General features: G+C 43.5%; 1 protein-coding gene across 2 annotated transcripts; it reads right to left on the bottom strand.

The window, feature by feature from the left end:
- Window positions 1-25: 25 nt before the first annotated feature.
- ANKRD42 (ankyrin repeat domain 42) lies at window positions 26-26,234 on the bottom strand. 2 transcript variants are annotated; one of them, XM_073569191.1, is made up of 12 exons: window positions 26,051-26,142; window positions 23,108-23,277; window positions 22,456-22,563; window positions 22,258-22,377; window positions 22,009-22,144; window positions 9,645-9,845; window positions 7,357-7,482; window positions 7,150-7,255; window positions 6,897-7,066; window positions 6,551-6,677; window positions 4,957-5,098; window positions 26-304 (listed from the first exon to the last, which is right to left on the bottom strand). In XM_073569191.1, exons 1-12 carry the CDS (start codon window positions 26,070-26,072, stop codon window positions 203-205), a joined length of 1,530 nt encoding a protein of 509 aa, XP_073425292.1. In that variant the 5' UTR covers window positions 26,073-26,142; the 3' UTR covers window positions 26-202. The 2 variants fall into 2 exon arrangements, with proteins under 2 accessions (XP_073425292.1, XP_073425293.1); XM_073569192.1 differs by lacking the exons at window positions 26-304; window positions 4,957-5,098; window positions 6,551-6,677; ... (1 more) ...; window positions 7,150-7,255; window positions 7,357-7,482 and having other exon boundaries at window positions 9,761-9,875; window positions 26,051-26,234.
- Window positions 26,235-27,956: the final 1,722 nt, after the last annotated feature.

Below are 27,956 nucleotides of genomic sequence, written 5' to 3'. Positions count from 1 at the left end.
AAAATACAAAAAAATTACAAGTCTAAAAAATACAAAGAAAGTTTTAATTGTTTTGTTTTTTTTCTTCTTACAAAGTTCAGCCACTAAACAGGTAATACAAAAATATTCAATTTTGGCATAAAATCCAGAAAAGTCTGATTTTTCTATAGACAATCCAGGGGTCAGGTGACCAGCGAAGGTCTAACTCCCAGCATGCATTGTGTTACTTCTCCGCTCCTCTCTTCACAAACACGCCGCCGGGGTTTTGCTGCGGAGCCGCTTTCTTCTTCACGCTTTTCTTCTCCTTGTACGCGTCGGACAGTTTCTGGAGAAAGGAGAAGTCATGTCAGGAAATATTTGGGTTAAGAATATTGGTTTCTTGTAAACACAGTGCCACAGCTTTCTTCAGGTCGTGTGTGGTACTGCAGCCTGCGCTGACTGGAGGCAATACCTCTACAACCTGTGCAGATTAAACAGAATTTCCCCTTTCAAATTTTTTTTTTTTTTTTGTACTAGTTTTTAACCTGGCCTTGTTAAAAATACTAAAATCAGCATGCACTCACCCTCCCCAGGTCTGATGCTGCATCTCCACTCCTGCTCAGGGGAGGGTGAGTGCATGATGATTTCAGTATTTATAACAAGGCCAGGATGAATTGGGTAAAACTCCTTTCACTTTTTGATCACGTTTTTACCGCTGGATGGAGCTTCATCTTCCTGATCTACAGCAGCAAATCTGCACAGGAAAAAAAAAAAAAAAAGAGTGAAATGATAAAATGCTGGATGCCTGAAGCCACCACTAGAGGGAGCTCACTGCACACCGTGCACAGAATACGCCATTACATAGTGTGCTGTGGGCTCCCCCTAGTGGTGGCTGCAGACAGCTGCGAGAGATTTGGAGCTCTAAGAGGAAGCAAAATGTGTCCATGCTGTAAGGAACGAGCCTTGTGCAGGGGTGTACCAGATTTAACTGCAGACCAATAGGCCTCTATAAGACCTGTGAATTGGGGGGGGGGGGGTGCTAAGTGGAACCGCTTCCTAACTCTCATGATCTGTAATTACAATTTCAACGGTATCTGTCTGCATCCTATGGACACCGTGGAACAGAATGGTGCAGGAGGGATCCGTCAGCTCCCGGCTTCATCACACTGCCTGTGCGTCTCAGTGAATAATCACATCAGGCACAATGACGTCATTACATCACACCTCCATTGTTGGAAATGTAGGTGGGGGTCCCAATAGTGTGCTGGGGACATGGGGGGTCTTTATATTGAGTGGAGGATGGCGAGGGTTATAATGCTTTGTGTGTGCACCCTCAAACTACATGTGACTGTAGAGGACATCATACTGTGTATAAGGATAAGGAGGTGTGGGGCCTCCATGCTACACAGTGGGTACGGAAAGTAATCAGACCCCTTTACATTTTTCACTCTTTGTTTCATTGCAGCCATTTGGTAAATTCAAAAAAGTTCATTTTTTTTTTTCTCATTAATGTACACTCTGCACCCCATCTTCACTGAAAAAAAATCAGAAATGTAGAAATTTTTTTGCAAATTTATAATAAAAAGAAAAACATATCACATGGTCGTAAGTATTCAGACCCTTTGCTCAGACACTCATATCTACAGTAAGGCTAAGTGCACATGTACCGGAACTCTCGTGGAAATTACCTCCGGAATTCCATTCCGCGGGAAAATCACATTTTAAATTCCCGCGATTTTCCCGCGGAAAAACTAGCATTTTGCAAGCGTAATTAGCTTGCAAAATGCTAGCGCTTTCCAAGCGATCCGTAGCATCGCTTGAAGAACTGATTGACAGGTTGGTCACACTGGTCAAACATAGTGTTTGACCAGTGTGACCAACTTTTAACTACTGAGGACGCCAATGCAGCATCAGTAGTAAAAGATAGAATGTAAAAAATGGTGTTATTCTCACCTTCCGACGTCCCGCGCATCCGTTCCCAGTAATCCTTTGCGAAAATGCCCGCGATGACGTCCGGTCTCGCGGGATCGCGATGTCGCGCGACTTCGCGATCCCGCAAGAACGGACGCCATCGCGGGCATTTTCGCAAAGGCTTACTGGGACCGGGAGCGTGGAGAGAGGCGAGAATGCTGTGCGGGACGCCGGAAGGTAAGAATAACAATATTTTTTATTTTAAATTCTATTTTTTTTACAGGGATATGGTACCCAAAGCCCGGAGGACAGTCTCCTCTCCTCCGGACCGTGGGTACCATCCGCAATTGTTCTGCTTACTTTCCGCATGGTGTGCACAGCCACATGCGGAAAGTAAGCGGAACAATGCATTCCTATGGGTGCGGGATCGCCGCGATTCCACAAATTAATGAGCATGCTGCGTTTTTTACCGCGAAGCGATTCCGCCGCGGTAAAAACCGCAGCATTAGCACAGCATTGCGGAATCCCATAGGAATGCATGGGATGCTTATTTTTCGCGTTTTCGTGGCAAAATCGCACGGTTAAAACCGCCGCGGAAACGCGAAAAAAACGCCACGTGTGAGCTCAGCCTAAGTCACACGCTGTCCATTTCCTTGTGATCCTCCTTGAGATGGTACTACTTCATTGGCGTCCAGCTGTGTTTAATTACACTGATAGGACTTGATTTGTAAAGGCGCATACCTGTCTATATAAGACCTCACAGTGCATGTCAGACCAAATGAGAATCATGAGGTCAAAGGAACTGGCCAAGGAGCTCAGAGACAGAATTGTGGAGGCCACAGATCTGGCCAAGGTTACAAAAGAATATCTGCAATACTCAAGGTTCCTAAGAACACAGTGGCCTCCATAATCCTTAAATGGAAGAAGTTTGGGACCACCAAAAGTCTTCCTAGACCTGGCCGTCCAGCCAAACTGAGCAATCGTGGGAGAAGAGCCTTGGTGAGAGAAGTAAAGAAGAACCCCAAGATCACTGTGGCTGAGCTCCAGAGATGCAGTAGGGAGATGGGAGAAAGTTCCACAAAGTCAACTATCACTGCAACCCTCCACCAGTAGGGCCTTTATGGCAGAGTGGCCCGACAGAAGCCTCTCCTCAGTGCCAGACATAAGAAAGGCAGAGTTTACAAAAAAACACATGAAGGACTCCCAGACTATGAGAAATAAGATTCTCTGGTCTGATGAGACAAAGACCTTTTTGGTGATAATTCTAAGTGGTATGTGTGGAGAAAACCAGGCACTGCTCATCACCTGCCCAATACAATCCCAACAGTGAAACATGGTGGTGACAGCATCATGCTATGGGGATGTTTTTCAGCTGCAGGAACAGGATGACTGGTTGTAATTGAAGGGAACATGAATGTGGCTACGTATAAAGATATCCTGGATGAAAACCTCTTCCAGAGTGCTCTGGACCTCAGATTTGGCCGAAGGTTCACCTTCCAACAAGACAATGACCCTAAGCACACAGCTAAAATAACAAAGGAGTGGCTTCAGAACAACTCTGTGACCATTCTTGACTGGCCCAGCCAGAGCCCTGACCTAAACCCAATTGAGCATCTCTGGAGAAATCTGAAAATGGCTGTCCACCAACGTTCACCATCCAACCTGATGGAACTGGAGAGGATCTGCCAAGAAGAATGGCAGAGGATCCCCAAATCCAGGGGTGAGAGACTTGTTGCATCATTCCCAAAAAGACTCATGGCTGTACTAGCTCAAAAGATGCTTCTACTCAATACTGAGCAAAGGGGCTGAATACTTATGACCATGTGAGATTTCAGTTTTCCTTTTTTTAATATATTTGCAAAAATTTCTACATTTCTGTTTTTTGCAGTCATGATGTGGTGCAGAGTGTATATTAACGAGAAAAAAATAAACTTTTTTGAATTTACCAAATGGCTGCAATGAAACAAAGAGTGAAAAATGTAAAGGGGGTCTGAATACTTTCCGTGCCCACTGTATATAGGGGAGCTGTGGCGCATCAATTCTATATATAGCAGAGCTGTGGGGCCTCCTTGCTATGTATAGGGGGTGGGGAAGCCATCATACTGTGTGGGGGGCACTTTAGGGGCATCATGCTGTGGGAGAAATGATACTGTGTTGGGGTAACTGGTGGCATTATACTTGACTGGAGGCACTGTGGTGTCATAATGTGCTATAGGGGGCACTATACTCTATGATGGCCATGAAAGGGTTATAATAGTGGGTGAGAACACTAAGGGGCTTCAGTATGGGCATAATTAGTTTACCTGCCTTAATACATGACCCCCTCCCCGATTTTTTTGACATGGGGCTCCATGATTTCTATGTATATGAACCGGCTCCTTGTCTTCTACATACCTGTATAATATGATGCAGATATGCATGAGTTATACGATATTATGTAATTACAGGGTATCGCCACCCTCTCACACCACTATTCATATAATGGGTCATTACGAACACACAGCAAAAGTTTTAAGCCACGCCCGATTGTCGAATTAACTAAAATACCTTCCCTGAATAGTCAGTAACCAAGGCTCTACCGCCTCATCCGAGGTCCCGCTCGATGCTTTCTGCCCCCTAACACCTGGAAGGTAAGTCCCATCCATCACTTCCCATGGACGTAGTCCCGTCTCGCGGCTACGACGCTGTAGCTCGCGCCATTTACGTCAATGGGAAATAAAAAGAAACTGCTCCAGATAAAGCCGCCATTTACTGCTGTAACTTTCCCCTTTGTAGTCACTTGGTTGCCCCATTTCCCATCTCGTTGCCCCCATTTCAATTCCTTCACCAACGTCACATCTGTGACTAAATCCCTGCCATAAAAGCAGCTTTAATCCTTTCCTTAAATACTTTGTGCTGCTGAGGGGGATCTGTTCGGGGGACCCTGCTCTGTCCACTATGAGCCGTTTAGGAGGCCACAGACAGTTACAGATCATCGCGGGACCGACGCAAGCGGCTCCTAAAATACTCTGTGCTGCTGGTGAAGAAATATGACAGTCTTCCTGTCATAAGACGATTCTAGCGCTCTATGGGGTATGAACCGCTCACGCTGGGTCTGGAAGGAGGTTTCGTCTGCTGCAGGCAGCTGCTGAGCTGAGAGATCTGCACCCGGTATTCATCAAGCTGGACTTCCATCTTCTCCCGGCGCAGACGCTCGTACTCCAGCTGTGCCTCCAAATCTCTGATCACCCTACGGAGAAAATCAGGCCTTAAAAGGGGTATTCCCATCTCCAAAATCCTATCCCAATACGTAGTAGGTGTAGTAATAATATTAGCAAATGCCTCCGATTAGAAATGCAGTATAGTTCTGATTAGCTATAATGCATGTGCAGGGTATTGCGGTAGCTCAGGTATCTAGCATTAGACCACTAACAACTCACTATATGGGTGATAGTAACCAAGGATACACTACCGTGTAAAAGTTTAGGGTCACTTAGAAATTTCCTTATTTTTGAAGGAAAAGCACAGTTTTTTCCAATGAATCTAACATTAAATGAGTCAGAAATACACTCTATACATTGTTAATGTGGTAAATGACTATTCTATCTGCAAACGTCTGGTTTGTATGGCTATATCTTCATAGGTGTATAGAGGCCCATTTCCAACAACCATCACTCCAGTGTTCTTATGGTACTTTGTGTTTGCTAACTGTGTAAGAAGGCTAATGGATGGTTAGAATACCCTTGAAAACCCTTGTGCAAGTATGTTAGCACAGCTGAAAACAGTTTGGCTGATTAGAGAAGCTATAAACCTGACCTTCCTTTGAGCTAGTTGAGAATCTGGAGCATTACATTTGTTGCTTCCATTAAACTCTCAAAATGGCCAGAAAAAAAGAACTTTCATGTGAAACTCGACAGTCTATTCTTGTTCGTAGAAATGAACACTATTCCATGCGAGAAATTGCCAAAAAACTGAAGATTTCCTACAACGGTGTGTACTACTCCCTTCAGAGGAGAGCACAAACAGGCTCTAACCAGAGAAGAAAGAGAAGTGGGAGGCCCCGCTGCATAACTGAGCAACAAGACAAGTACATTAGAGTCTGTAGTTTGAGAAATCGACGCCTCACAGGTCCTCAACTGGCAGCTTCATTAAATAGTTCCCTCAAAACGCCAGTGTCCACGTCTACAGTGAAGAGGCGACTCCGGGGTGCTGGCCTTCAGGGCAGAGAGGCAAAGAAAAAGCCATATCTGAGACTGGTTAATTCCGCTTTAAGTTATATGTCACTGCCGGACCGTGAGAGACCACATAATGTGGTTGGGAAACCCGATTCTCCAGGTCAGTACAATTATAGAGATAAATATTTTTTTTTTTATACCGATTTCCCTTATTTTGCAACAATTTCAACGGTAAAATACAAAAAAAAAGTTGGTATGAGTTGCCAATTACTGGGACCATTTTTTTTTTCTTTTCCAGCAAATAAGCCATGAGAGGTTATTTTATGGGGGGGGAGCAGTATGATTTATTGATCACTTCTTACTGCTATCCGCCCCCTATTCAAATCAATAGGGGATGTGCAGTACCCGGCCGCGGCCACTATGCAGCTGATGGCGTGTGCGGCTCCAATCAGACACTGATCACCTATCCCAAGGATGGGCCATCAATGTTAAAGTCCTGGACAATCCCTTTAATGCTAAACCTTTACTTCTCAGATTCTTTCTGCTCCTTTTTCCTCCGATTGTCTTCTTCCAGGATGCCACCCAGATGCTTGAAATTGCTTTTTGCGATCTCCAGCAACTTCTCGAGTTCTTTCATCTTGTCGTGGGCTCTCGCTGGAAGAAAGACAATAGAACACTGATCTTTAATACTCTACACAAAGCTGTTCCAAAATACTCGACCACCGACTTCCAGTCTGTGTCTCTCCAGCTAGTTTGAGAACTACAACTCCAAGCATGCACATTTTGGAGACCCTAGTTTTGAGGTCAGCACCAGTCCAGGAAGAAGACCTCCAACCCGCTCCCTACGTCTTCCCCCTATTTTTCTCTACGTACCGCGGGACTTTTTCTTTTCACTGGCACTCAGGGTTATGTCTTCTTGTTGATCGGTGCTTCCTTCTACGCCGTGTCTCTCGAAAAACAAGGGGTCGTCTTCGCCTAACTCCTCCTCTGAATCTTCATCGGCTCTGCCCCCGAAGAGCTTTACCGCAGTTGCATGAGCGGACCTGTCACCGACACATGGAAACAGGTCAACAGCGAGTAGTCCAGGTCAGAATCCAAGACGGCACATGGGAAATTACCCTACTACCTTTTCGCAACATCTTTTGGGGTCTCCCCAGCCTCAGTGGTGATGTTGTAGTCCGCCCCCATTTCCAGCAGCCACTGTATACACTCCACCTGACCATGACTCGCGGCTGAGGAGCACAACACCCGGTTACATCACATGTATCGCCTCGTAGAATTGTAAGACGTTCCCTAATAGACGGGCTTGTCCCATTTTTTTCAGAATTCTCACCTTTGTGTAAGGGAGTGAAGCCTTTATCATCTCGCTCGTTAATGTTAATTATTCCACTCTCTACCAGTTTTCGAAGAGTTAACAGATCACCTTTATAGGCAGCGACGTGAGCAGGGAACGCCAAATCTAACAAAGACAAGAATAACCATAATTAAAACAATAGACAGACAGATCGATCATTGCCTTGTTGGAATGTGAACCTTCGTCCCAGTCTCAAATCACTGACAAACTGAAACAACTTTTGCTCAAAAATATCCCTGTATTTCACATCATGCATCTTCCCTTCAACTCGGACTATTGTCCCTGTCCCTGATGCCGAAAAACATCCCCACAGCATGATACTGCCACCATCATGTTTCACTGTAGGAATGATGTTCTAGGGGGTGATGAGCTGTGTTGATCTGGTGCCGACATAGCTTTTACCTCGGTGGCCAAAAAGTTAAATTTTGGTCTCCTCTAACCACAGCACCTTCCTCCATATATTTGGGGAGTCTACCATGCGTCTTTTGGCAAACTTAAAACGAGCCTTACAAAAATTGTAAGTAAAGGCTTTTTCTGCCCACTATTTCATGTAGGCCACCTCTATGAAGTGCACGGCTTATTGTGTTCGTATGGACAGATTCTCCAGTCCTCTGCTTGCGAACTCTGCAGTGCCATCAGGGTTTCCTTTGGTCTCTGTGTTGCCTCTCTAATTAATGCCCTCCTTGCCTGGGCTGAGAGTTTAGGTGGACACCCTCTCTTGGCAGGTTTGTTGTGGTATGATGTTCTTTCTATGTGGTGATAATGGATTTGATGGTGTTTCGGTGGGAGGGGGTTACCTGAGATTGGAATATTTTTTTTTTTTATAACTCAACCCCGACTTGTACTTCTCAACAACTTTGTCCCTGACTTGTTTGGAGATCTCATTGGTCTTCATGGTGTTGTTGGAACATTTCCTTGGTCTTCATGGCGTTTGGAAATCTCCTTGGTCTTCATGGTGTTGCTTAGAGATCTCCTTGGTCTTCATGGTGGTGTATGGAAATCTCCTTGGTCTTCATGGTGTTTGAAAATATCCTTTGTTCTCATGGTGTTGCTTAGAGATCTCCTTGGTCTTCATGGTGGTGTATGGAAATCTCCTTGGTCTTCATGGTGTTTGAAAATATCCTTTGTTCTCATGGTGTTGCTTAGAGATCTCCTTGGTCTTCATGGTGGTGTATGGGAAATCTCCTTGGTCTTCATGGTGTTTGAAAATATCCTTTGTTCTCATGGTGTTGCTTAGAGATCTCCTTGGTCTTCATGGTGGTGTTTGGAGATCTCCTTGGTCTTGAAGGTTGTGTTTAGAGATCTCCTTGGTCTTCATGGTGTTGTTTAGAGATCACCTTGGTCTTCATGGTGGTGTTTGGAGATCTCATTGGTCTTCATGGTGGTGTTTGGAGCTCTTCTTGGTCTTCATGGTGTTGCTTGGAGATCTCCTTGGTCTTCATGGTGGTGTTTGGAGCTCTCCTTGGTCTTCATGGTGGTGTTTGGAGCTCTCCTTGGTCTTCATGGTGGTGTTTGGAGATCTCCTTGGTCTTCATTGTGTTGCTTGGAGATCTGCTTTGTCTTTATGGTGGTGCTTGGAGATGTCCTTGGTCTTCATGGTAGTGTTTGGAGATCTCTTGGTCTTCATGGTGTTTGGTTAGTGGTGCCTCTTGTTAATGGTGTTGCAGCCCCTGTTGCCTTGTAGAAAAGGTAAAGTATATATACTGACAGATGTGAGTGACACTTAGAGACACACAAGGGGATGTACAGTCAATAAGAATGGGACTTATGAAGGGAATTGATTGCACCTGAAATTTTTAAGGGCTTTATAGCAAAAGGGGTGAATACATATGCACATGACAATTTTTAGTTATTTGATCCCATAAATGTATTTTCTGTCTATATTTTTCTTAGATCACTTCACCAACTTAGACTATTTAGTGCTGATGCATCACACACAAATTGGATTACAAAAATATAGGTTGTAATGTAAAAAACAGGTAAAAAGCTAAGGGGGTGAATACTTTCGCAAGCCACTGTAGATTGATAAATAGAATCTGACACAAGCAAATGTAAGCTTCTGTCTGCCACTAGGGGGAGCTCACTGAAGACAAATACAATATTCAACCCTATGAAGGCTGTGTCTATCTGTGTGCAGTGAGCTCCCCCTAGGGGTGATCATTTGCAGCTACGGCTATAGGAAGTGAGAAGGAAAAGTTCTATACCACTAAACTACAGCACAGATTTCATGAGAATTGGTAGAAAACTCGGCTCTTTGGTATACTCACTCTCCATCTCCTCTGGATGATCCCTCTCGTACTCTACACCGTCTATATACTGAATGATTTTCTCCTTATAAAATCTTCTTGCCAGGTCCTTTGGGTTGTCTCCCTTATTGTTTCTTGCCTCCAGTGCACAGGTGAAGCTGGGGAGCTTACTGAGCAGAAATTTTAAGCAATGCAGATGTCCCTCCATGGCGGCTAAATGCACTTATAATAGCATAATAGACAAAAAAAATCCTGTAATATATATTATACAGCATCAATATAGTAGTTATATTCTTGTACATGGGAGCAGTATTATAGTAGATATATTCTTGTACATAGGAGCAGTATTATAGTAGTTATATTCTTGTACATAGGAGCAGTATTATAGTAGTTATATTCTTGTACGTAGGGGCAGTATTATAGTAGTTATATTCTTGTACATAGGAGCAGTATTATAGTAGTTATATTCTTGTACATAGGGGCAGTATTATAGTAGTTATATTCTTGTACATAGGAGGCAGTATTATAGTAGTTATATTCTTGTACATAGGAGGCAGTATTATAGTAGTTATATTCTTGTACATAGGGAGCAGTATTATAGTAGTTATATTCTTGTACATAGGGGCAGTATTATAGTAATTATATTCTTGTACATAGGAGCAGTATTATAGTAATTATATTCTTGTACATAGGGGCAGTATTATAGTAGATATATTCTTGTACATAAGATCATTATTATAGTAGTTATATTCTTGTACATAGGGGCAGTATTATAGTAGATATATTCTTGTACATAGGAGCAGTATTATAGTAGTTATATTCTTGTACATAAGATCATTATTATAGTAGTTATATTCTTGTACATAGGGGCAGTATTATAGTAGATATATTCTTGTACATAGGAGCAGTATTATAGTAGTTATATTCTTGTATATAGGGGGCAGTATTATAGTAGTTATATTCCTGTACATAGGGGGCAGTATTATAGTAGTTATATTCTTGTACATAGGAGCAGTATTATAGTAGTTATATTCTTGTACATAGGGGGCAGTATTATAGTAGTTATATTCTTGTATATAGGAGCAGTATTATAGTAGTTATATTCTTGTACATAGGGGGCAGTATTATAGTAGTTATATTCTTGTACATAGGAGCAGTATTATAGTAGTTATATTCCTATACATAGGAGCAGTATTATAGTAGTTATATTCTTGTACATAGGAGCAGTATTATAGTAGTTATACTCTTGTATATAGGGGGCAGTATTATAGTAGTTATATTCTTGTACATAGGGGCAGTATTATAGTAGTTATATTCTTGTACACAGGGGGCAGTATTATAGTAGTTATATTCTTGTACATAGGAGCAGTATTATAGTAGTTATATTCTTGTACATAGGAGCAGTATTATAGTAGTTATACTCTTGTATATAGGGGGCAGTATTATAGTAGTTATATTCTTGTACATAGGGGCAGTATTATAGTAGTTATATTCTTGTACACAGGGGGCAGTATTATAGTAGTTATATTCTTGTACATAGGGGCAGTATTATAGTAGTTATATTCTTGTACATAGGGGGCAATTTTTATTATAAACCAAACATAAATACAATTATAATAAAACAAAAATCATCCAGTATTACAAAACACAAATCACTTAGGTTATATACTGTATATACAGCACTGCATAATCAGATCATATTCATAAATAAATTAAAGTGTCCACACCTGGGGATGGAAAAAGAAAGTTAAAAAAAAAAAAAAAATTATCATATTTTCTAACTGAATTTTACGTTTCTCCATAAAGTTATGTTTCCTGGACTCCTTCCAACTTCCAGTGATTTTATCCACCGGAGTTCTGACATAACCTGATTGGCGGCAGCGGTGTGATAGAACGGCTCATTGTGCAGTGACACCCAGGTTCTCATATGCCAGTGATAGTATTTGATGACACTGATTATGATGTACATCGTCTATCTGTCGATGTTACTTAAGGTACTGTCACACTTAGCGATGTACCAGCGATCCCGATCAGCAATATGACGCGGTCAGGATCGCTGGTACATCGCTAAGTGGTCGCTAGTGAGCTGCCACACAGATCTCACTAGCGACATCGCTGGGGACGGGGATCGCTACTTACCTGTCACACCAGGCAATCCTGCGTCCTCCCGCCCGGCTCCACGCGTCGCTCGTCCTCACAGCAGGAAGCGCCACAGGAAGCTGACGACGAGAAACAGTCCTGAACGTTCTCGCGCGATCAGCGATAACCAGCGGGGGAGCCGGTCGCTGGTAAGTATCAGACACAGCGATATCGCTAGCAATATCGCTATAACGTCACTAGTTATAGCGATATTGCTAGCGATATCTCTTAGTGTGACATGCCCTTAACAGTGGAGGGGACACCATAGATTATGTCGGGATACTTTAGAGTCCGCAGTCTGGGGATTTTCAGATTATCTGACACTTCCTCCCAGATCTTCCTCCCTCCCCAGCAATCACATATAAAGTGCTCCATAGTCTCCTCCTGCTGACAACCAAGGGGACAATTCTGATCAGAGACACACAGATGTTTCAGGTTCCCTCTGACAAAGAGCCGACTATGCAGTGAAAGCCAAGTGACATCAAACAGTTTAGGAGGTAGCCATTTCCCGTTTAGGAACCTAAGGCTTTCCTGCAGGGTGGTGGTGACACAGTCTCTCAGGGCCAGTGGAGAGTAGAAGAAAGTCCCACATACACGAGCATACAGATCTTTCCTCGTATTACTCTCAATGTAGGACTTCTCCAGTCCCCACCTCCTAACACACTTCAGACCATAGTCCAGATACTGGGGGAGGTGGTCACCTGTCCATCTCCTCCTCTTGAGACTGCCGCCTCGCACCCAAGATTCTGCAAAAGGCAATATCCAGTACCTGATACTATTTACCCACAGGGAGCTACTGTTTGAGTCCATGTTCCCAAAATTCACCTTTAGAAACAAGGAGTCAAAGAAAACCCTTGGATTCAACATATCCAGCCCACCCTCTCTCCGCCGTAGGTACGTTATTCCCCTCTTTATTAGGTTCAACCTATTCCCCCACAAGAGCTGGAAGAACAGGCTGAAGAGCCTCGCAGAGAAGGATTCTGGCAAAGGGAAAATGACAGAGACATACAAGAAAATGGGGACCAGGTACGTCTTCAACATTGTGACCCTTTCTCTGTAGGTCAGCCTCCAGTTCTTCCATCGCTGAACCTTTGCATTTCCGGTTTCCAATTTCTCCTCCCAATTTAGCGTGGCATTATCATCCCTCCCAAATTTAACCCCTAGGATCTTAATATGGGTGGAGGCTTTGGAAAACTGTGGCAGATCAAAGCTGGGCTCAGTATCTAATGTCCACAGAGCTTGACTCTTTTCAAGGTTGACAAGAGACCCGGAGGCCTCTGAGTAGCTTCTGATGGACGCAGATAACATCTGCACCTCACGAGGATTGGAGATCACCAGCGTCACATCGTCCGCATAGGCAACAACATTCAGAGGCGGGCAGTGGGGGACCGGCACCCCCTGAAAATCGCACTCCTGCAGTGACCTCAGAAACGGATCTAGGGCAAAAACATACAGGAGCGGACTCAGTGGGCAGCCCTGTCTCACCCCTGCCCCAACTCCAAAAGTGTCACCCTGCCAACCATTAATCAGAGGAAAGCTCACCGCCTCTCTGTACAACATCTTCAGCCAATCCACAAATTGTCCCGGAATACCGTACTTTGACAAAGTGGCCCACAGATAGTCATGATCAATCCTGTCAAAGGCTTTAGCCTGGTCCAGACTAACAACATATCTCCCACACCGCAGAGCTTTACATCTCTCAAACATCTCTCGTATCGAGATGACTGCTCCAGAGATGTTCCGCCCTTTTACTGTGCCAAACTGAGAGCCTGCCAACAGTGCCGGGGACAAACAGACTAATCTAGAAAATAGGATCTTTGCTAGAATCTTCCTGTCCACATTCAAGAGGGCAATCGGCCTCCAGTTCTTGATGTCGCTCGGCTCTTTACCTTTAGACAGCAGAATTAACGAGGACACTCTCATGGATGGAGGCATCAGGTGATTTTCTAGACAATTCCTATACACATCCACGAGAATTGGAGCCAGGAGGTCTCTGAATTTCTTATAATATTTTGCCGTTATACCATCTGGACCTGGTGCCTTCTTCAGATATAACTTATCAATAGCCTCCTTAACTTCCTCCACCGTTAATTCTGCTGTCAAAGGAGAAAAGTCCAGATCATTAGTATCAGGCACTGGAGTTGCCTCCAAGAATTGAGCCATCTTATCATTATCCAAAACTTTCCTCTGAAACAAGTCAGCATAGTAAGATCTCACCACCTCCAGGATACCCTCCCGTGAATCCTGCAATACACCCTGGGAGTCGGTGAGACCCGTGACCATTTTTTTGGCCACCCGCTCCCTGCAATTCTCAAAGGGATCAGGGGCCCCTAAGGACCCATAATCCCGTTCAAGAACCAGGGAGGTATACCTGCTATACTGATACTGCTTTATCTCAGATTTCAGCCGGTCGATCTTCACTTTGTCATCCCCGCCCGCCGAATACAGTGACTCCAATTCTTTGCGCAGCTTTAGGTACTGGCTGTATTTATTCCTCCCTTTATTAACTGACAGTCTCTTTAAGAGGGATCTGATATCCTCCTTGACGTCCTCCCACCAGTCGGTCATGTTGTCATAGAAGTCAACCCTGTCTAGATGAAGCTGGATAAGGTAGTGAACACGGCTCTGAACATAGGCATCATCCAGGAGACTGGAATTGAGCTTCCACAACCCTCTACCAATGTCCGGACGGTTAGAGGAACCCAAAGAGAAGCACAAGGCAAGGTGATCAGAGTAAGGGACGACCTTCTCACTCAGGGCGCCGACAGCCTCAGTAGGACTGACAAAAGCAAAATCTATCCTACTGCTCCTGTTGGAACATGAATATGTGAATTTTGGCTGTCGCCCACCCCGTGTGAAAACGTCGGTCAATCCTGCCTGCATTATGACGTTATGTAGGACCTTACCGTCCCTGGTCACTGCCCTGCCTGAGGAGCTGTCACCTGATGTCATTATGGCATTAAAGTCCCCCGCCATCACCACTGGAAGAGAAGTGAAGAGGTAAGACTTGACGTCATTAAACAGCTGGATCCTGTCAGTCACTGTCTGTGGCCCATAGATGTTAATAAGTCGGAGTCGCCTCCCATGGATAGTGACTTCCAAGACCAGACATCTTCCCATGGCCACCTCCGTCATCCTATGCACAGTCACATCATTGGTGTTAAACAGGACAGCGACCCCGGCGTAAGGCTCTACAGCCAGTGACCAGAAAGAAGGACCGGACCGCCATTCCCTCTCAGCCTCTCTCATAAGCCCCAGAGATGTCAGTCGTGTCTCCTGCAGGAAGATGACATCTGTGTCCAGATATTTGAGATGTTCGTACACCACGTGTCTAGTTCTCCTCAGCTTAATGCTATTCACATTGCTCGAGGTCACTGTCAATGAGAACCCCGCCATCACAACACAATATAGAAGGAGCAGAGTAACAGCCATCATCATGAGTCAGAGATGTTCTGTCCACCACTGGTGTCCATGTCAGACTCTACCTGAGGGTCCACAGATAAGGGCTTCCGCTTTGGCGGGGGATGGTCCTCTATGTCCCTGTCACACTCAGCCTCAACTTTCCTCAACTCTTCCTCATAATCGTCACCATTGGAGTCAGATAAAACTCCATACCTGTTGGACACGACCATCACTCCTGCAGAATTCTGAACCTTCTTACTAGCAGTCTGACCAGTGTCATATTCTGCCTCAGGTTTACGGGAGGATGTGTTCTTTTTCTTCCTTTTATTATTATTAAGGTTCCAGTCATCAGATACAGACAGCGATGCTGAAGGGGGGGCTATCTGAGGCTGCTGGACCTGATGGACGACCTCCATGTTCCCCTCTGCACCCTGCTTCTCTGGTGCTGCCTGAGTGGACTCCTGGTGGGCATCTGAGCTGGTCAACATCTCTCCTGACATTAAATACTCCTCCTCATGTGTCCCTGCCACCACATCCTCATCCTCCTGAGCCTCTGCCCCTGCCATCACTAACTCATCAGGGAAGACTCTGCAGATGTTGTGCCAGGCATCTGGACAGTCCCTGTGAGGGTGGCCCATCCTACCACAGAGGTTGCACCTGACGTCCCGGCAGTCTGCAGCGACATGGCCGATTGCCCCACACAGACTGCACTTCACCACAGTACAGGCGTTAGCCAGATGACCTTTCCCACCACATTTGAAGCACTTTCTGGGTTGCCCGGGATAATAACACCTTCCCTTCTCCCTCCCAATGAAGAAGGAGTTGGGTAAGTGGTCAGTGATGTTATCACATTGTCGTAATTTTACCAAGACCCGCCACCCCATTGTCCAGATACCATCCTCATCTCTGACCTTGGTGAGTCCAGAGACGAGGTCACAGTGTCTCCGGAGCCACACCTCGATGTCCTGTGGAGGAACGGCCTCATTCCAGAAGGTGATGTTTACTGTGACAGTGTCCGGCCTGGAGATAGGAACCAACACAAACTTATTCCAGCCCTCAGCATCTCTGAACTTGGGGTAATTGGCCCAGAATCTATCCTGCCGGGTCACACTGGGCTGACTGACAGGGAGAGGGCCTGCAGCAGGGGGCGCTGTCACACCTTGTGGACTAGATGGCAAAGGGGGATAGTCACACATATCATGCACATTATCATAAGCAGCATCATTATTATCAGACAGTGCGACGTCCAATACAGAATGTGAAACCCCTCCAACCCCCGACCCCATGGGCACAGCATCCCCAGCCACAGTCTGTGCTTCAGCCTCAGCCTCATCAGCACAGTCTCACAAACACTGTCCTGCTCCTGTGTGGGGCATTCTGGGACCTGTGGTGCCTCTGCTGGAGTCTGCAGTGTGTGCTCCTGTTCACACTCGGCTGTCTCATCAGCACAAACAGTCTCACATATACTGTCCTGCTCCTGTGTGGGGCATTCTGGGACCTGTGGTGCCTCTGCTGCAGTCTGAAGTGCATGCTCCTGTTCACACTGAGCTGCCTGCTGCTGCAGTTGTTTCCCCTCCTGGAAGCAGAAGCGGGCAGCCTGTAGCACTGGCCGTGTCCGCTGCTGGGGGGTCCCGTCCTGAACATCAGGGGTCCTGGCCTCTACAGCACAGTCCTGCTTATAGGAGGCGAACCGCTCGCGGTTCCTGTAGGTCTCTGCCAGGGGCCCCATGCTCTCCAGCACAGATTCAGTGTCCTGCACAACACTCGCCAGCTGTACACCCAGTGTGTTCAGTCTCAGGTCATACGCGTCATTACTGGCAGGATTAGTGGTCTTTAGACTATAGATGAAGTCTACCTCCATTTGCAGCGCTTTTTTTTGCTGCTGTAACTCACCCAGTTTTCGGACAAGTCCTGGTATCTCATCCGCTAGCTGCAGCTCGGGTGCACGCGCCGGCTCCACAGGTTTAGTCCTGACCACGGGTACAGGGGTTTTGAAGACAGTCTTGTGCGGGTCCAGCACGGATGGTTTTGTGGCCCCTTGGCTGGATGCAGGCTCCGCAGCAGGTTTATCGCTGCCACCTGACTGTGACCGTGTGCGTCCTGACCGCGCCATACTGCCATGCTGCTGTAGGTTCTCCTGCATTGTCTGCCTTTCCAAAGACGTCCGTCTCTGCCTGGGAGCTGGAGAGCTGGTCTGCACAGCTGGGGCCGATCTCACCTGTGCACCTGGCAGGAGCTGCTTACTGACTGGGGAGCAACAAGACTTCACATTCTGCTGGTTTCCATCACTCACCAACACTTTTCCTTCTTGTTTCTTTGCTGGAACTGGAGAAGGTTTTCCTCCCAAAACTTTAGTCAAAGCCTTTTCCTCCTTCACAGAACTGCTGCAGCTTTGACTCGCTGCATTCACTGGTCTCACAGCGGCTTTGGGATTAACATTCCGATTAGTAGAAGCCTGAGAGGCTAGTCCCAGTGTAGGCCGGGAAGCCTGGGCCTTGCCAGGGGAGCTTCCCCGCCCAGGGTGGCCCCTCCCCGGGCTTGCTCCAGACATGAGGAGAACCACTGACACACAACCTCACAGCTAGGAGGCAGTATTATAGTAGTTATATTCTTGTACGCAGGAGCAGTGTTATAGTAGTTATATTCTTGTACATAGGGGGCAGTATTACAGTAGTTATATTCTTGTACATAGGGTCAGTATTATAGTAGTTATATTCTTGTACATAGGAGCAGTATTATAGTAGTTATATTCTTGTACATAGGTGCAGTATTACAGTAGTTATATTCTTGCACATAGGAGCAGTATTATAGTACTGTAGTTACATTCTTGTACATAGGGGGCAGTATTATAGTAGTTATATTCTTGTACATAGGGGCAGTATTACAGTAGTTATATTCTTGTACATAGGGTCAGTATTATAGTAGTTATATTCTTGTACATAGGAGCAGTATTATAGTAGTTATATTCTTGTACATAGGTGCAGTATTACAGTAGTTATATTCTTGCACATAGGAGCAGTATTATAGTACTGTAGTTACATTCTTGTACATAGGGGGCAGTATTATAGTAGTTATATTCTTGTACATAGGGTCAGTATTATAGTAGTTATATTCTTGTACATAGGAGCAGTATTATAGTAGTTATATTCTTGTACATAGGGTCGGTATTATAGTAGTTATATTCTTGTACATAGGAGCAGTATTATAGTAGTTATATTCTTGTATATAGTGTCAGTATTATAGTAGTTATATTCTTGTATATAGGGGCAGTGTTATAGTAGTTATATTCTTGTACATAGGGGCAGTATTATAGTAGTTATATTCTTGTACATAGGGGCAGTATTATAGTAGTTATATTCTTGTACATAGGGGCAGTATTATAGTAGTTATATTCTTGTACATAGGGAGCAGTATTATAGTAGTTATATTCTTGTACATAGGGTCGGTATTATAGTAGTTATATTCTTGTACATAGGAGCAGTATTATAGTAGTTATATTCTTGTATATAGTGTCAGTATTATAGTAGTTATATTCTTGTATATAGGGGCAGTGTTATAGTAGTTATATTCTTGTACATAGGGGCAGTATTATAGTAGTTATATTCTTGTACATAGGGGCAGTATTATAGTAGTTATATTCTTGTACATAGGGGCAGTATTATAGTAGTTATATTCTTGTATATAGGGGCAGTGTTATAGTAGTTATATTCTTGTACATAGGGGCAGTAGTATAGTAGTTATATTCTTGTATATAGGGGCAGTGTTATAGTAGTTATATTCTTGTACATAGGGGCAGTAGTATAGTAGTTATATTCTTGTATATAGGGGCAGTATTATAATAGTTATATTCCTGTACATAGGGTCAGTATTATAGTAGTTATATTCTTGTACATAGGAGCAGTATTATAGTAGTTATATTCTTGTACATAGGGGCAGTATTATAGTAGTTATATTCTTGTACATAGGGTCGGTATTATAGTAGTTATATTCTTGTACATAGGAGCGGTATTATAGTAGTTATATTCTTGTATATAGTGTCAGTATTATAGTAGTTATATTCTTGTATATAGGGGCAGTGTTATAGTAGTTATATTCTTGTACATAGGGGCAGTATTATAGTAGTTATATTCTTGTACATGGGGCAGTATTATAGTAGTTATATTCTTGTACATAGGGGAAGTATTATAGTAGTTATATTCTTGTACATAGGGGCAGTATTATAGTAGTTATATTCTTGTATATAGGGGCAGTGTTATAGTAGTTATATTCTTGTACATAGGGGCAGTATTATAGTAGTTATATTCTTGTATATAGGGGCAGTATTATAGTAGTTATATTCTTGTACATAGGAGCAGTATTATAGTAGTTATATTCTTGTACATAGGAGCAGTATTATAGTAGTTATATTCTTGTACATAGGGAGCAGTATTATAGTAGTTATATTCTTGTACATAGGGTCAGTATTATAGTAGTTATATTCTTGTACATAGGAGCAGTATTATAGTAGTTATATTCTTGTATATAGTGTCAGTATTATAGTAGTTATATTCTTGTACATAGGGGCAGTGTTATAGTAGTTATATTCTTGTACATAGGGGCAGTGTTATAGTAGTTATATTCTTGTACATAGGGGCAGTATTATAGAGGTATATTCTTGTATATAGTGTCAGTATTATAGTAGTTATATTCTTGTACATAGGGGCAGCGTTATAGTAGTTATATTCTTGTACATAGGGGCAGTATTATAGTAGTTATATTCTTGTACATAGGAGCAGTATTATAGTAGTTATATTCTTGTACATAGGAGCAGTATTATAGTAATTATATTCTTGTACATAGGAGCAGTATTATAGTAGTTATATTCTTGTATATAGTGTCAGTATTATAGTAGTTATATTCTTGTACATAGGGGCAGTGTTATAGTAGTTATATTCTTGTACATAGGGGCAGTATTATAGTAGTTATATTCTTTACATAGGGAGCAGTATTATAGTAGTTATATTCTTGTACATAGGAGCAGTATTATAGTAGTTATATTCTTGTATATAGTGTCAGTATTATAGTAGTTATATTCTTGTTCATAGGGGCAGTGTTATAGTAGTTATATTCTTGTACATAGGGGCAGTATTATAGTAGTTATATTCTTGTACATAGGAGCAGTATTATAGTAATTATATTCTTGTACATAGGAGCAGTATTATAGTAGTTATATTCTTGTATATAGTGTCAGTATTATAGTAGTTATATTCTTGTATATAGTGTCAGTATTATAGTAGTTATATTCTTGTACATAGGGGCAGTGTTATAGTAGTTATATTCTTGTACATAGGGGCAGTATTATAGTAGTTATATTCTTGTACATGGGGGCAGTGTTATAGTAGTTATATTCTTGTACATAGGGGCAGTGTTATAGTAGTTATATTCTTGTACATAGGGGCAGTATTATAGTAGTTATATTCTTGTATATAGTGTCAGTATTATAGTAGTTATATTCTTGTTCATAGGGGCAGTGTTATAGTAGTTATATTCTTGTACATAGGGGCAGTATTATAGTAGTTATATTCTTGTACATAGGAGCAGTATTATAGTAATTTTATTCTTGTACATAGGAGCAGTATTATAGTAGTTATATTCTTGTATATAGTGTCAGTATTATAGTAGTTATATTCTTGTATATAGTGTCAGTATTATTGTAGTTATATTCTTGTACATAGGGGCAGTGTTATAGTAGTTATATTCTTGTACATAGGGGCAGTGTTATAGTAGTTATATTCTTGTACATAGGGGCAGTATTATAGTAGTTATATTCTTGTATATAGTGTCAGTATTATAGTAGTTATATTCTTGTTCATAGGGGCAGTATTATAGTAGTTATATTCTTGTACATGGGGGCAGTGTTATAGTAGTTATATTCTTGTACATAGGGGCAGTGTTATAGTAGTTATATTCTTGTACATAGGGGCAGTATTATAGTAGTTATATTCTTGTATATAGTGTCAGTATTATAGTAGTTATATTCTTGTTCATAGGGGCAGTGTTATAGTAGTTATATTCTTGTACATAGGGGCAGTATTATAGTAGTTATATTCTTGTACATAGGAGCAGTATTATAGTAATTATATTCTTGTACATAGGAGCAGTATTATAGTAGTTATATTCTTGTATATAGTGTCAGTATTATAGTAGTTATATTCTTGTATATAGTGTCAGTATTATAGTAGTTATATTCTTGTACATAGGGGCAGTGTTATAGTAGTTATATTCTTGTACATAGGGGCAGTATTATAGTAGTTATATTCTTGTACATAGGGAGCAGTATTATAGTAGTTATATTCTTGTACATAGGAGCAGTATTATAGTAGTTATATTCTTGTACATAGGAGCAGTATTATAGTAATTATATTCTTGTATATAGTGTCAGTATTATAGTAGTTATATTCTTGTACATAGGGGCAGTGTTATAGTAGTTATATTCTTGTACATAGGGAGCAGTATTATAGTAGTTATATTCTTGTACATAGGAGCAGTATTATAGTAGTTATATTCTTGTATATAGGGGCAGTATTATAGTAGTTATATTCTTGTACATAGGGGCAGTAATATAGTAGTTATATTCTTGTACATAGGGGCAGTATTATAGTAGTTATATTCTAGTACATAGGAGCAGTATTATAGTAGTTATATTCTTGTACATAGGAGCAGTATTATAGTAGTTATATTCTTGTACATAGGGGCAGTATTATAGTAGTTATATTCTTGTACATAGGAGCAGTATTATAGTAGTTATATTCTTGTATATAGAGGCAGTATTATATGTTAGACATGAATTTAATAATAGATCTACCTGGTGAGTTTCCATCATGATCAATTTCTTCCATGGAAGCACCCCATCTAACAAGAAGCTGTAAACAGCCGAGTCGGCCATGAAATGCAGCATAATGAACTGGTGTCCATCCTTTAATATCTGCGCTGCCTGTATCCTGTAATGAATATAACCTTAATTATATAGACTAATCCCATCATACTTTGACATCTTCCACAACACATGAAGACCGTCTGCCACGAAATAATGGGTATTTTAGCCTGTGCTCACCGCTACACTGCGCAGAATGGTCTGTAGGGTGAATGAGTGCCCATGGGAAGCAGCCAGGTGTGATGGGGAGCACTGCCGGTCATCTTTAGCTGATAGGTTTGCTCCACTGAGAATCAAGGCCTGTGATCAAGAGCAAGACATGGACATATGTGACAGATAATAGACAGATAAATAAACAGGTAGATGTTTGCTGTGGACCTGCATGCAGGCATCTTGTCCTTTTATAGCAGCTAAATGAGCTGCCGTCCATCCTCTGCTGGTGACATTAGTGATATCGGCCCCGTGCCACAGTAACCAGTGAAGACACTGCAAGATAATAGACAAACTGGTGATTAACATGATCATAAAGGCACAGTAATCCTCTGTCCTTGAATATCGAGGAATATTTAATAGGTAAAGAGAATTATTCCTATTAATCACTTTTTTTTCTTGATACAGAGCTCAAAATCCTCCACATGAACATAACTAATACAATCCTGGCTTCCTGCAGTCACCACTAGAGGGAGCTCACAGCATGCTGTTTCTCTATGGAGCTCAATTGTAATCCTGTATGCAGAGAGTTCCCTCTAGTGGCAGTGAGAAAGCAATGCGCCCCATTTAACCTTTTAGAGTCCTGGATCTGAGAGAAACCAGGACCAAAATTCCAGTGCAATTAACCCAGTCCTGCCTTTTACGTGAATGTACGGGTGTGGGTGTACAGAGCAGGCAGGTATCATACAGCAAGCATCTGCTCTGCTTAACCAGTAAAGTGCCAAGTGGAGCCAGTCACACAGCCGTTCCAGTGCGCCCCCAAAATTAACCTCTCGCTGTCAGTGACTGAAAACAATCTAGGTGGTCATAGGTCCGTTACCTCCAGACTCCCAGAATGGGCCGCCCAGTGCAGGGGTGTAAACCTATGGTCGGGATCCATGTCGTTCACACCGGTCCCGTCCTTCACGATGGCGGCCAGCTCTTCGACATGTCCGCACCTCACCGCCTCATGTATGCTGCCGTGATCCCTCCTCCTCATCTGCAGCGCGGCTACAGCAGACGGTCACAGCAAACACACGGGTTACTTAGGGTTACGGCATCTTAAAGGGGTTGTCAGGATTCTTAACCCCTTCACGACACACAAAATGCAGATACGTCATACGTCGCATTTTTTTCCTGGCAGACGAAGGCGGATTTAAGCATAACAAACTTTGCATGGCTCTCGTAAGACAGGTAACAAAAAAGAAAAACAAAAAAATTTCCCAGTGGTAAAGGGGTTAAATGTGCTGCTCAGCATATCCAACCTATATTACTGGGAGACACACAGATCTCACATCCAGCCTATATTACCAGGAGAGACACACAGGACTCACATCCAGCCTATATTACCAGGAGAGATACACAGGACTCACATCCAGCCTATATTATCAGGAGAGACACACAGGACTCACATCCAGGCTCTATTACTGGGAGAGACACCCAGACCTCACATCCAGCCTGTATTACTGGGAGAGACACCCAGACCTCACATCCAGCCTATATTACTGGGAGAGACACACAGAGCTCACATCCAGCCTATATTACTGGGAGAGACACCCAGACCTCACATCCAGCCTATATTACTGGGAGAGACACCCAGACCTCACATCCAGCCTATATTACTGGGAGAGACACCCAGACCTCACATCCAGCCTATATTACTGGGAGAGACACCCAGACCTCACATCCAGCCTATATTACTGGGAGAGACACCCAGACCTCACATCCAGCCTATATTACTGGGAGAGACACCCAGACCTCACATCCAGGCTCTATTACTGGGAGAGACACCCAGACCTCACATCCAGCCTATATTACTGGGAGAGACACCCAAACCTCACATCCAGCCTATATTACTGGGAAAGAAACCCAGACCTCACATCCAGCCTATATTACTGGGACAGACACCCAGACCTCACATCCAGCCTATATTACTGGGACAGACACCCAGACCTCACATCCAACCTATATTACTGGGAGAGACACCCAGATCTCACATCCAGCCTATATTACTGGGAGAGACACCCAGACCTCACATCCAGCCTATATTACTGGGAGAGACACCCAGACCTCACATCCAGCCTATATTACTGGGAGAGACACCCAGACCTCACATCCAGCCTATATTACTGGGAGAGACACATAGAGCTCACATCCAGCCTATATTACTGGGAGAGACACAGACCTCACATCCAGCCTATATTACTGAGAGAGACACACAGACCTTACATCCAGCCTATATTACTGGGAGAGACACAGACCTCACATCCAGCCTATATTACTGGGAGAGACACCCAGACCTCACATCCAGACTATATTACTGGGAGAGACACCCAGACCTCACATCCAGCCTATATTACCGGGAGAGACATACAAACCTCACATCCAGCCTATATTACTGGGAGAGACACACAGACCTCACATCCAGCCTATATTACTGGGAGAGACACCCAGACCTCACATCCAGCCTATATTACTGGGAGAGACACCCAGACCTCACATCCAGCCTATATTACCGGGAGAGACATACATACCTCACATCCAGCCTATATTACTGGGAGAGACACAGACCTCACATCCAGCCTATATTACTGGGAGAGACACAGACCTCACATCCAGCCTATATTACTGGGAGAGACACACAGACCTCACATCCAGCCTATATTACTGGGAGAGACACAGACCTCACATCCAGCCTATATTATCGGGAGAGACACACAGACCTCACATCCAGCCTATATTACTGGGAGAGACACACAGACCTCACATCCAGCCTATATTACCGGGAGAGACATACATACCTCACATCCAGCCTATATTACTGGGAGAGACACAGACCTCACATCCAGCCTATATTACTGGGAGAGACACAGACCTCACATCCAGCCTATATTATCGGGAGAGACACCCAGACCTCACATCCAGCCTATATTACTGGGAGAGACACCCAGACCTCACATCCAGCCTATATTACCGGGAGAGACATACATACCTCACATCCAGCCTATATTACTGGGAGAGACACAGACCTCACATCCAGCCTATATTACTGGGAGAGACACAGACCTCACATCCAGCCTATATTACTGGGAGAGACACACAGACCTCACATCCAGCCTATATTACTGGGAGAGACACAGACCTCACATCCAGCCTATATTATCGGGAGAGACACACAGACCTCACATCCAGCCTATATTACTGGGAGAGACACACAGACCTCACACCCAGCCTATATTACTGGGAGAGACACCCAGACCTCACATCCAGCCTATATTACCGGGAGAGACATACAAACCTCACATCCAGCCTATATTACTGGGAGAGATACTCCAGCAGGAAAAATAAAATGTGAAATGTGAATCAGGCTACAATCTGCATAAACCAGGGGGTGTGAAAAATAAATAAAGGCATAAAGATAACAGACTGAAGCTCGGTGCAGAGTTATTTCCCCGTGTCGATGGCGTCCATTGCCTTTATATCTGGGAAATCCCACTGACACTCATCTACAAATGACAATAAATAATATAAATCAAGTCAGAAACTTTTTGCGAGCCGGGTCTCATATTAAAGGGGATTTCTGCAGTGAAACAACCCCATTAAGAAAAAAAACAGGAGTGAAGGCTCCACACCCAGGGTATTTTACTTTTCCCCACTTTTTTGCTGCATCCATCTAAAATAAGGCTGTAAACCAGGGCAAAAAAGTGGAAATAAAGACAGTTAATGTCGCCGAAAAGGGGTGGGCCCGCTGGCACTTGTGGTTCTCCAGCATTAGGCCTCTCACCTTCTGAGGACACCGCCGGCATGTTTCAGTTTCTGTAAATTATCAATTTGACGATTTTACCAGCAACTTCCGGGACGCGATGTGGTTCCTATGGAAACTGCAGGGGAAATGTGACGTCACTTCCGCTGTGACGTTCACATTACGGAAGGACACCATCTTGGAAGCTGGCAGAGCGGCTGCGCAGATCTCAGGCTTCCAGTCTGTTGCGACCTTGATCGTAAAGGGCATCTGGCAGCCGCCACAGGCAAAGACGGATGGAGGGTCGGGCCGAGAGGCAGCAGTCTGTGTGATGGTGCAGGGAATGCTGGGATTTGTAGTTTATAGTATACCGAGGATAAAATGTCGCACTCAGGCCATAGGGGGCGCTGTTGGGCTTGTCTTATCTATAGATATGTGTGTATATATATATATATAATTATATATATATAATTTTTTATTATTATTTACTTTAGGCTTTTAGAAAACCTAAAAGAGACAACTTTTTTTTAACTTGTATTTTTGGCCTAAAAAAAATCATTTTTGTAATTTGGGATTATTAAAAACATGTTTTTTTTACACAGTTTACCGTCTATTATCCATTGCTGGCCACGGGATGAGTTAACTGAGGATCCATCAGCGAGCTCCTTGTTACCGGGAGTGTGTGGCTCTTTTTTTCCGGGGTTCCTCTCGGTGGAATTATGAGCACAAACCGAATGAAAGGATAAACAGAGCCTGGGAAAGGGGCAATATATATATATATTTTATGAAATCCACTTGCAAAAATCATTTTCTGCATGCATTAAAATATTATAAAGTAAGGCTAAGTGCACACATAGCGGAACTCACGCGGACGTTACCACGGGAATTCCGGAATTCCATTCCGCGGGAAAATCGCTTTTTAAATTCCCGCGATTTTCCCGCTGAAAAACTAGTGATTTTTAAGCGTAATTAGCTTGCAGAATGCTAGTATTTTCCAAGCGATCTGTAGCATCGCTTGGAGAACTGATTGACAGGTTGGTCACACTCGTCATACACAGTGTTTGACGAGTGTGACCAACTTTTTACTATTGAGGCCGCCAATGCAGCATCAGTAGTAAAAGATCTAATGTTAAAAATAATAAAAAATATTAAAAAATCGGGTTATATTCACCTTCCGAAGTCCCGCGCAGCCTTCCCGGGCCTCCGCGATGCTCCGGCCGGTCCCGTTCCCAGTGATGCATTGCGGCAATGACCTTTGATGACGTCGCATCTCGTGAGATCGCTACGTGAGCGTGAGAAGTGAAGTCAGCAAAGGTCATCGCAATGCATCACTGGGAACGGGACCTGCCAGGATCATCGCTGAAGCCTGGGGACGCTGCGCGGGACGTCGGAAGGTGAAGATTTTTATATTTTAAATTCTATTTTTTACAGGGATATGGTACCCAGAGGACAGTCTCCTCTCCTCCGGACCGTGGGTACCATCCGCAATTGTTCTGCTTACTTTCCGCACGGTGTGCACAGCCACATACGGAAAGGAAGCAGAACAATGCATTCCTATGGGTGCAGGATCGCCGCGATTCCGCAACATAATGAGCATGCTGCGGTTTTTACCGCGAAGCGATTCCGCCACGGTAAAAACCGCAGCATCAGCACAGCATTGCGGAATCCCATAGGAATGCATGGGATGATTATTTTTCGCGGCAAAATCAAAAACCGCCGCGGAAACGCGAAAAAAACGCCACGTGTGAACTCAGCCTAAGTGGTGAAAAACAAAAATCTAAAGTTTGTAAAACACAATATATACCAAGATGGCGCCATTTTCCAATACCCGTAGCGTCTCCTTTCTTTCATGGTCTGGGGTTGGGTGTGGGCTTATTTTTTGGGCACTGAGCTGCCATTTATATCGATACCATTTTGGTGCAGATACGATCTTTAGATCGCCCGTTAT

The sequence above is a fragment of the Dendrobates tinctorius genome, unplaced genomic scaffold (genome assembly GCF_039654945.1).
Source record: "Dendrobates tinctorius isolate UK_male_01 unplaced genomic scaffold, ASM3965494v1 ptg000023l, whole genome shotgun sequence".
Lineage (NCBI taxonomy): Eukaryota > Metazoa > Chordata > Amphibia > Anura > Dendrobatidae > Dendrobates > Dendrobates tinctorius.
Note: the sequence above shows the minus strand (reverse complement) of the source record. Positions and strands in the feature narration are given on the sequence as shown.

Coding starts and splice junctions, on each gene's coding strand:
- ANKRD42 (XM_073569191.1), bottom strand. CDS start 26,072: ATGCCGGCGGTGTCCTCAGAAG. Junction 22,564..23,107: donor CCCATTCTGGGAGTCTGGAG/GTAACGGACCTA, acceptor ATTATCTTGCAG/TGTCTTCACTGGTTACTGTG. Junction 5,099..6,550: donor GAGCAGAAAGAATCTGAGAA/GTAAAGGTTTAG, acceptor TTTTCTCCGTAG/GGTGATCAGAGATTTGGAGG.